Here is an 11,452-nt window from a genome sequence, read left to right on the forward strand (position 1 = left end):
GGATGCGTAACCAGCTGTCAAAACTACTTGAAGAAATAATGTATTTTTTTTTTCTTGAGCAATTACTTGATAGCTGGACACGGACCTTTACAAAAAGTAAAATACTACGATTTAATTTCAATGCATAACAAAAAATATGGATAATTACGCAGTACATAGATAATACACTCAACTGCAACAATGTTTTTGTTTACATTATTAGCTGAAAATAACGGGAAAATTTCAATTCTCTTTTCATCAAATGTACACTTCTACGCACCACTAGCCAGACTCGTGATAATCATGTTAGGCACAGAAATTGTACCACGAGTCAGGCTCGTGGAAATACGTTAAGGGGTTAATCACTAAAACTGTATCTCAATTTTAGGCTCTTATTGAGAATTGTTAAGAACAAAAACAATATGTGCAACATTATTAGAGTTTGCATAAAAAACGTTTATTTATTATTTCGTTTATAGATAGATACATATTTAATAACGATATTAACATATTATGGCTTATTAAAAAAAAAAATATACATACATACATACATATGCATTTTGTTACAATGACATTAGCATATCAACGTCGTTTTTATTACTGATATGGTGTGAAATATCACCGTCATCTTTCTGCGCAAAAATACTGTTATGTCTGCAAAATATGTGTTTATATTTAGCGGATAGCAGAGATTTAGCATATTCAAATAATGCATTGGTATCTTGGTCCACAAATTCGTTAAATATTATTCCTCGAGGAGACAAAATTTTCTTATTGCTAAGAAACAAATCCTTCATTTTTTGTGTTTTAAATTTTACAACTATGTTGACTTTGTCGTTATAATTTTGAGTCCTTAGAAAAAACTTTCGATCAAAAATAAACACTGTTTCAATATCGGAGCGCTCACATGGTATTTTCATAATATTAGCAAACATTAAAATTGTTTCGATGAGAGGAGTTTTAATATCCGATTTAGAAACTCCTTTCATTATTATACCTTTCAATTCAAAGGGCGAATTCAATACTTCACTTATCATTTGACAACTCAAGTTAGAACTTTTTTCCTCAGTTTGAACAGTTTTATTCATTTCCTGCAACTTTAATTCCGCCAGCATAAGTTGAGCTTTTAGTTGTTCTACATCCTCCTCAGTTTTTGGCTGTTCCAAATTTAAATATATCTTGTGGGATTTTGGATTGAGTTTGCGACATTGAGGACAGGCAAAAGAAGACGTGCTGAAAAATAATAGAAAAGTACAGAAATTTTATTATACCAAAATAGCACAGCTGACGATGCATAAACGTAAAGAATGGTTCATGGTATCAACAAGAAAGTGTTAAACAGTTAAGTTAAATATGGAATTAAATATATTTTCGCACTATTTAATACAAGATAACTATGTAGAGCCGAATTAGTGAAGTGTTAGTGGATATAAAAGTTACAAATATTAGTGTAAAATGCATAATAGGAGAAAACGCATTTTAAAAAGTTGAATTTGAAACTTTAAAAGCAAGTAAAACAAACAGAATAAGTCAGGGGCAACTATATACTATACATATTTTCTTCATCTGGAGGAGCATCTCTATCCGTACATACCCATTTTAACCACGAAATCGGAGGATGCTATTCTAAAATTTACATTCTCAGCCTTCTGTTATCTCGGTGTTACAAATACAATCAAAGTTTGCCTTATTATTATCACACTAGTTCAAACTACTAAATGCTTCTTGATGTCTCATAAAAATTACAATTCAATTTACATAAGTATGTATGCTTTTGGAACATTTAAATTCATAAGCAAATATCTTAAAAATTATAAACCTGCGCCAGCATTAAATTTTATTATTAATATTGAGTTACTATTATCTACCATCTATTCACCATTAGAATAACCCGGGGGTTCCTAATCTAAATCACAGTCCTAAAGTGTAAACCGTGGGATTATCCTAAGGCAATTAATATTTCTATAATATAATAACAAAATCAAAGTGTATATTTGAATACCCTTTGATCCAGAACATTTTAATTCTATAACTTTAATATGTTCACTCTATAACAAAGTTCTAAAACACACTTACTTGCTTTTGCAGCGATCTAAACATTCCTTGTGGAAAATATGGCCGCAATCAGTACTATGCACATCCAAGGAGTTTTTGAAATCTTCCAAACATATACTGCATTCTAAAGACATTTTTCAAATCAGAATTAGTAAAATAACAAAATGACTGCCTTAATCAAGGGATACTGGTAGAAAAATTGCAAAATTAGTAATGTGATTCCGTTATACCATTGTAGGTTTATACGATGCGTTATACTGTGTTCAAACGGAGACTCTTTTATCGCCATTATCGGCAAATTCTCTTTTGGTGCGGCTCAGTGCGTACAAACAACCAACACGACCGCGAGTTTTCATAAAATTAAATGGTATAAAATAATTAAATTCAGTATTTTTAAGTATATTATATTTAACCTTTTTCACCATTTTCCAGAAATATTCCAATTATACTCTTCGTACATATTTGCATATTTCAAACAAAAAATAAATAAATATAATTCAAATTGCCGCATACCGCATATATTCATAAAAACCCAGCGCTATCGCAACCATAAAAAGAATTTCAAACTGAAAACGAATGCTGAATTGTGTAGCAGCGAAATATTACGAACAATAACACAAACAGCTTATGTTGCTGGAACTATTCCTTTACTTTCTGTTGGATTTATTAAAAGTGTATTCGAATTAATTCAGTTGTTTCTTTCAAATATACTGTTACAAAAAGTAGTATTAAGTTGTATTTGTATTACTATATGCATCCCTGATTATGAACAATAGCTGTAAGTATATGGAATAGCATTTGTAGACATCTGGCGCCACACTGTCTGCTCGTCTAGTTAAACAATTGCCGCGACTGTCTGCTTGCGTCTGGCGCCGTATAGCCGTATGTTCTGGTAATTTCCAGACGCGATATTCTAGAAGGGCACGTCGGCATCAGCGAGAAATGCGTGGCTATAGCCGTATGTTCTGGTAATTTCCAGACGCGATATTCTAGAAGTACACGTCGGCATCAGCGAAACGTGCGTGGCTATATAAGCCGTGGCAGCGCCAACGTAATCAATCAGTGCTAAGAGTAAACTGCTATAGTGTAGACGAGTTGTGAAATAAAGAGTTGTTGAATTAAATTAAACAGTGTTGATTTTATTTGTCAATCCAGAGATACGAACCTAACAAAGTAAACTAGCAAGAGTAAATTCGTAACAATTGGTGTCAGAAGTGGGATTGTCAAATAATCCAAATTCAAGATGGTTAAATTCGGAGAATTGAGAATTCAGCAATTAAAAAAGGAACTGGAGGAGCGTAATTTGCCGATAAGCGGGCAAAAGGCGGATCTGCAGGCACGACTACGTGAAGCAATGGAAGCGGATGGAATTAATGTGGACGAGTTCGAATTTGATGGGCCAGGAACTTCTACAAAGGTAGAAGAAAAATTAGAAGAACAACGAACATCATCAAGCGTAGACACTAACATGCTATTAGTGGCTATTAGGCAAATAGCAGAAAATGCAGTGCAAACAGAAAATCGTCTGGCACAGCAAATAGCAGAAAATGCAGTGCATACAGAAAATCGTCTAGCACAGCAAATAGCTGAAAATATATCACGAATAACAGAAAATGTAGTGCAAACAGAAAATCGTCTGGCACAGCAAATGACGCAAATAGCTGAAAACACATCACAGTTAGAGTCTCGCCTTACACAACAGATTACAGAGAATAATACACAAGTGCAAGAGAAATTTTCAAAATTTGAAGACGAATTAAGCACTTTAAAAAATGACGAAGAAAATTTAAAATCAGAAGTTCTTCAATTAAGTAATCGTGTGCGAGAACTGCAACTGTATGGCCCTGCACCATCAACAAATATCCAAAGATTGAAGGCACCCACATTCGATGGAAGTATTCCATTTCAAATTTTCAAACTTCAGTTTGAAAAGACAGCAATGGCCAATAATTGGAATGCAGCGGACAAAGTGGCGTCCTTGTTTGTATCATTGAAAGGACCTGCGGCAGAAATCCTTCAGACTATTCCAGACTGTGAACGGGACAACTATGAGGCATTGATGAGTGCGATAGAAAGACGATATGGTAGTGAGCACCGGAAACAAATATACCAGATCGAACTGCAAAATAGGGGTCAGAAGATGAACGAGTCATTGCAAGAGTTCGCAACTGAAATCGAACGACTGGCTCATTTGGCAAATGCAGATGCACCTGTGGATTACATTGAGAGGGTAAAAATTCAATGTTTCATAAATGGAATTCGTGATGTGGACACCAAACGCGCCACATATGCATTGCCAAAAAGAACGTTTGCTGAAACGGTTTCGCACGCCCTCACACAGGAAACAGCTTCCCTACTAAGTAAACCAGCACACAAAGTACAAAGGGTTGAAATGGAACAACCGGCGCTGATGGAAGAAATATTGAAGACTCTGAAGACAATTGCTGCACCGCGAGTAAATACAACAGGAAGATGTTTCAACTGTGGAAAAGCGGGTCACTTTGCCCGAAATTGCAATATAAAAGTAAACCCATCAAAACGGAAACAACCAACAGATAACGAGGACGGAGCATCCACATCTCACAAGTCGTTAAACTAAAACGGAACAGTTCAAAGGGGCGTGAGCTGGTTCCCACAACTATTTGCCCCGCCATCTCGATATCACAAATAGGTCGCCATGACAACAATCTTACTATCAACGGCATCGTAAATGGACGACTGTCAACGCTTACTTTGGATACTGGTGCCACACATTCAATTATCCGACCGGATGTGGTAAGAGGAACGGTTGAACCATTAGTCGGTTGCAAGCTTCGAACGGCCACCGGAGAGGAAGCAGCTGTCGCGGGAAAAGTGTTTTGCAAAGTGATGATTGGTACCCTGGAAGTTAATCACACCTTCATCGTAGCAGAAATCACGGATGAAATTATAATGGGAGTAGATTTCATGATTGATCACGGGGTTACTTTGGATTTAAACAAGCAAATGCTGTTTTGCCAGAACATGGAGATGCCTATAAACACCGGATATGTGACCAACGTTGAAAGTAAGAGGGTGATTGTTGATGATAATCAGAGTATTCCACCAAAATCTGAGGCGATTGTATGGGCTAAAGTGAATGGAGGAGGTGGGACTGAAGAGTTGTGGATTGTGGAACCAACAAAAATAGATACACCCATATTGGTAGGAAGAACGCTTGTGAAAACTAGAGAAGACGCCACCATTCCGGTGAGAGTAGTGAATGAATTCAACACGCCTATAAGGCTGAAGAAAGGAGCAGTAATTGGACAGTGCCAGAATATAAGTGCAATAGCACGATGCGAACGGTCACAACAGAAGCCTACTATTGAGCCACAGCAGATAAGTCCTACACTCCTAAATAATTTGCTGAACGAACTGCATGGAAATGAAAAATTAAAAGCAGAAAAACTATTAGAAAAATACGCATCCATATTTGCAAACGAAGGAAACACAGGAAGAACCGGCATTGTCAAACATCGCATAAATACTGGAGACGCTAAACCAATCCGACAAGCTCCGCGTAGGGTTCCACTAGCAAAACGTGAGGATGCTAACAAAATTATTGAAGACATGCACAAAAACGGTGTAATCGAACCTTCAATAAGTCCATGGAGCTCACCTATCGTCTTAGTTAAAAAGAAAGATGGTAGCACCCGTTTCTGCGTAGATTATAGGAAGTTGAATGATGTCACAAAGAAAGACAGTTATCCTCTACCAAGAATCGACGATACATTAGACACCTTGTCTGGAGCGAAATGGTTTTCTACATTAGATCTACAAAGTGGATATTGGCAAGTCGAGATTGATGAATGTGACCGTGAAAAGACCGCTTTCAGTATGGGCGACGGGTTATGGGAATTCTCTGTGATGCCATTTGGGTTATGTAATGCGCCTGCAACGTTCGAGCGACTGATGGAACATGTGTTAAAAGGACTCAACTGGAAGACATGTTTGGTGTACCTTGATGACATTATCATCATGGGAAAAAGTTTTGATGATCATCTAAAAAATCTAGAGGAAGTCTTTCAGCGAATAGCATCAGCCGGATTACGCTTGAATCCCAAAAAGTGTTCATTATGGAAGAAGCAGGTCACATATCTCGGACATAAAGTGTCAACTGAGGGAATTCACACCGAGGAAGGAAAAATAAAAGCAGTGAAAGATTGGCCTCGACCCACCAACATTCATGAACTCCGCAGCTTCCTCGGCTTATGCACGTATTACCGCCGTTTTGTACCTGGATTTGCGAACGTGGCTAGAAGTTTACATGATTTAACAAAGAAGAATCGCCCGTTTGTATGGCAGTTGGAACAAGAAAAAGCGTTTGAGCAGCTTAAGGAACTACTTTGTACGGCGCCGATGTTGGCTTATCCAATACCTGGAAAGAAATTCATCCTGGATACAGATGCGAGCGCTTATGGAATTGGAGGTGTCCTGTCTCAGCTCATCGACGGACAAGAAAGAGTAATTGGGTATTACAGCAGAGTGCTCGGGAAACCAGAGAAAAACTACTGTGTGACGCGAAAAGAACTACTAGCTGTGGTGGAATGTGTAAAACATTTCCACAAGTATTTGTATGGACAACGATTCTTGCTGAGGACTGATCATGCAGCATTAAAATGGTTATTACAGTTTAAGAATCCGGAAGGCCAAATTGCACGATGGATCGAAAGATTACAGAATTACGACTTCGAAACGGAACATCGAAAGGGGATTCACCACAAAAATGCGGATGCATTATCACGTCGCCCTTGTCCACTGGAATGTAAACATTGCTCCAAATCGGAAGGAAAAGAAGGTATAATCGATGTGCGATTACTGAATATAGAACCTGAAGATGATTGGACTCCTCACCGCATCAGAATCAATCAGCTGGAGGACCCTGATCTTGCAAAGCTGGTAATGGCCAAAGAAAATGGGGTACGACCACCAAAGGAACAAATAAGTAGCGAGAGTCCAACTGCAAAAGCATATTGGGCCCAATGGAACAGCATAAACCTCGTTAATGGATACCTTCATCGTACCTGGGAAAGCGAAGATGGCAAACATTCTCGTCTGCTGATCATAGTACCGAAGTCCATGATCCCAAAAGTATTGAAAGAATATCACAATGGACCTAGTGGAGGGCACCTTGGAATAACAAAAACTATAGAGAAGATTAAACAACGGTTCTACTGGATCGGTTGTCGAGATTCCATAGCAGAATGGATAAGTAATTGCGTAGAGTGCATGGCAGCTAAAGGTCCTAAAGCCAAAAGTCGCGGTAGGCTACAACAGTACAACGTGGGATCACCATTTGAACGAGTCGCAATGGATATTGCAGGTCCGTTCCCAACCAGTACGGCCGGAAACAAATATCTACTGGTTGTCATGGACTATTTCAGTAAATGGCCAGAAGTATATGCCTTACCAAACCAGGAAGCGAAGACAGTAGCCGAAGCGTTTGTAGAAAATTGGATAACAAGATTCGGAGTGCCCGTCGAATTACACTCAGATCAAGGCAGGAATTTCGAATCTTCCATTTTTCAAGAAGTCTGTACATTATTGGGCATCCACAAGACACGGACAACAGCGTTACACCCACAATCAGATGGGATGGTAGAGAGATTCAACCGAACGCTCGAAGAACATCTGCGGAAAATCGTTGATAAAGACCAACGGAATTGGGACAAGTGCATCCAGATGTTCCTGCTGGCGTATCGTTCAGCGAAGCACGAGACAACTGGTTACACGCCAGCAAAGATTATTTTCGGATCTGATCTGCGACTCCCTGCTGATCTTAAGTTTGGTACGAATCCTACAGCTGTAAGAAATGATGGAGATTATTGTTCTGCCTTAAAGGAAGAAATGAATGAATTGCATCTAATGGTAAGACAGCATACGCATCTGATGAGCAATAAGATGAAGGACCGGTTCGATCAAGCGGCAAATTCAAAAGGTTTTGAAGAAGGTGATCTGGTCCTGTTGTACAATCCACTTCGAAAGAAAGGCTTGTCCCCGAAATTGCAGACAGCCTGGGAAGGACCCTATATGGTGATGAAACGACTTAATGACGTGGTATACCGCATACAAAGAAATGGGAAAGCACGATGTAAAATGAAAGTAGTACATTTGGAGAGGCTCGCTCCATTTGGTTCAAGAGGATTTGTGCCTAATCGGGACGATTCGGCTTTAGTGGAGGGCAGTGTTACAAAAAGTAGTATTAAGTTTTATTTGTATTACTATATGCATCCCTGATTATGAACAATAGCTGTAAGTATATGGAATAGCATTTGTAGACATCTGGCGCCACACTGTCTGCTCGTCTAGTTAAACAATTGCCGCGACTGTCTGCTTGCGTCTGGCGCCGTATAGCCGTATGTTCTGGTAATTTCCAGACGCGATATTCTAGAAGGGCACGTCGGCATCAGCGAGAAATGCGTGGCTATAGCCGTATGTTCTGGTAATTTCCAGACGCGATATTCTAGAAGGACACGTCGGCATCAGCGAGACGTGCGTGGCTATATAAGCCGTGGCAGCGCCAACGTAATCAATCAGTGCTAAGAGTAAACTGCTATAGTGTAGACGAGTTGTGAAATAAAGAGTTGTTGAATTAAATTAAACAGTGTTGATTTTATTTGTCAATCCAGAGATACGAACCTAACAAAGTAAACTAGCAAGAGTAAATTCGTAACAATACGTATACTAATAGCGGGATTCTGTAACCAGTCTCTAGTCTCTATTTGAGACATTTTGAGGCAAAGTCTCAATTTGAGACTAGTTACTATTCACTAAACAGTCTCTAGCGTTAGTCTCAAAATATTGAGACCTGGTAGTTACGGGCCGTCTCGACAGGATAAAATCTATGTCTTACTAACTGGTTTTCGCTGCCTATTGCCTGTGGAGACTCCATATTGCTTATTTCTTACAATATATGGCAAACTAATTAGTTTACCATATATTGTAAGCAATAAGCTGTCACTTCAGCAGTTTCACAGCGCAGTTTTCATTTCCATGAAAATTTCGAAGAGGCAACCTATCCCATTTACACATATGCCGACGGCATTTTCATTTCGGTAATATGAAATTTAGAAGATCGAATATTAAGACGATTGTGTTATGTTATAAAAATATAGTACATGTTCAAAATAACATTTTTTCAAAAAATTAATATTTAGTTTAATATTGTTAATTTACAGAAAAATTATGGAATGAGCGAAATCTTAAATTTAATAAACTTATACAAGCATAAATAATCATTTCTCAATTTAAATTTATTATTTTATTTGGTATATAAAATTTATGCCAGAATTATTATATAGTAGTCCAAAAATATGAATTCTTATTTTCCCAGAAATACATTTGTAAAAAAGGGATCTTTATCCTTTGTTATTATTGTATTTTTCCCAGAAATACATTTGTAAACAAAAGGATCGTAATCCTTTTTTTATTTTCCTCATAAAAGATTTAAAACAGTTCAAGAGCTCAAATCATGTGCTACATCAGCTACCTACCCGACGGCATATAGCAAAATGTTTTTCAAGAGCTCAAATAAGGCGCTACCTCAGCTCGAACCTACCTCCCGTGCGCCTTTGCGCAAATGATTATGTTATAATTTCAAATGCCCAAATTCAGTTTTGTCAATGGCAATAGCAATAGATTTGACAGTTTGTATGACTTAGATTTTATACTGTCGAGACGGAGCGTTAGCAGGTCACAAAACTAAAAAGAGCTCTTGTCTGTCATTTTGAATATATTGAATAGAGATCATTATAGATATTAATCGATTGTCGTTTCTTTATATTTTGTAAGCAACTCAAACACGAAAACATGAAAAATAAATCAATTTTACATAAATTTCGTAAATATTATGAAACAAAGTCAACATATATTTTTATTTTTATTGATAATTATGTTTTTTGACTATGTTATAGAAAATTTAATATTTGTTATCGACATAAAATATTTTCATTCAAGTGTAAAAACATCTCTGAATAATGAAATGTAATAGATTTTGAGACTGTCACTTACAGAATAGCAATATCATCTCAAGTCTCAAAAATTGTCTCTAACTTGAAATCTCAAATTTAGAGACTTGAGACTGTCTCAAGTTACAGAATCGCACGGTAACATTGCTATTCTGTAAGTGACAGTCACAAAATCTATTACATTTCATTACTCAGAGATGCTTTTACACTTCAATGAAAAAAAATATGTCGATAACAAATTTTAAATTTCCTATAACATAGTCAAAAACATAATTATCAATAAAAATAAAGGTATATGTTGACTTTGTTTCATAATATATAAGAAATTTATGTAAAATTGATTTATTTTTCATCTTTTCGTGTTTGAGTTGCTTGCAAAATATAAAGAAACGACAATCGATTAATATCTATGATGATCTTTATTCAGTATATTCAAAATGGCAGACTACCAAGTCTCAATATTTTGAGACTAACGTTAGCTAGAGACTGTTTAGTGAATAGTAACTAGTCTCAAATTGATACTTTGCCTAAAAATGTCTCCAATAGAGACTAGAGACTGGTTACAGAATCCCGCTATAAGTTGATTATTATAATCAATTGGACTTCGACGTACCGTTATAATTCACACATAATTATGTTAACGCAATACATCAATTGTTTATAAATGTTAGTAATGTTTATGTTATAAAAAGTCGGCTCGTTTTACATATTTGCCATGTAATAGAAATAAAGGTAACATTTTTTTAATTTGGAAAGTCAATTGCCAGGTTAATACAGATGTTTTGCTTTTAATTTATTTATTTGTTTACATATTGTTTTTTGCTTGTTTACAATTTTGTCTCTGCAGTGTCTAAATCAGCTGAGACATTGTAATAGATTTCCGAACTGATAAGCAGATGGTACTATATCAGAGTAGCAGAGGTAGCTTTCGAGTAGATTAGCTTCAAATTTCGTCTTGGACGATATTAAAAAGTGTCATTTTGGTGAGATAATCTACTCAACAGCTTGAGTCTTATGATAAAATGACGACCGAAACATGGTATTATGATTTATATGCAACATACACCGCTGAAATAGCAGATCTTGGTCCGACAAAGCATAAAGGTGTTGTTTAAATTCAACGACGAATCGGTTAGATTCTACCACTGGATTGATAAAACTCATCAAATCTTATAGCAAATCTTCTTAGTTGCAGACAATTTTCTTATTCAATTCACTTAAAGTATCCATAGGCGACACACATGAATGTTCGGTTTGTATGAAATCGCTTCGCCATACACAACAAACAAACCCATTTTGCGTTCGTACTTCAAACAGTTCGACAGCGATCTTTCCTATTCGGCGATACGAGAAAAATAAGATTTCTGCGCACAAGCGCCAAACACGACATACATGTGTGCACACCGATAGTAAAATATCAAACATTTTCG

General features: G+C 36.8%; 1 protein-coding gene across 1 annotated transcript; it reads right to left on the reverse strand.

Annotated features, from left to right (window-relative positions):
- Positions 1-411: 411 nt before the first annotated feature.
- Positions 412-2,290, reverse strand: LOC105233334 (uncharacterized). Its single transcript, XM_011215388.4, has 2 exons — positions 2,056-2,290; positions 412-1,212 (listed from the first exon to the last, which is right to left on the reverse strand). Exons 1-2 carry the CDS (start codon positions 2,166-2,168, stop codon positions 543-545), a joined length of 783 nt encoding a protein of 260 aa, XP_011213690.2. The 5' UTR covers positions 2,169-2,290; the 3' UTR covers positions 412-542.
- Positions 2,291-11,452: the final 9,162 nt, after the last annotated feature.

This window comes from Bactrocera dorsalis, chromosome 4, assembly GCF_023373825.1.
Source record: "Bactrocera dorsalis isolate Fly_Bdor chromosome 4, ASM2337382v1, whole genome shotgun sequence".
In the NCBI taxonomy this organism is placed as follows: domain Eukaryota; kingdom Metazoa; phylum Arthropoda; class Insecta; order Diptera; family Tephritidae; genus Bactrocera; species Bactrocera dorsalis.

What these genes read in the sequence shown, in the direction of transcription:
- LOC105233334 (XM_011215388.4), bottom strand. Translation starts at nt 2,168, where the DNA reads ATGTCTTTAGAATGCAGTATATGTTTGGAAGATTTCAAAAACTCCTTG. An exon ending in TTAGATCGCTGCAAAAGCAA is followed by an intron (nt 1,213 to 2,055) that starts GTAAGTGTGTTT and finishes ATTATTTTTCAG; the next exon opens with CACGTCTTCTTTTGCCTGTC.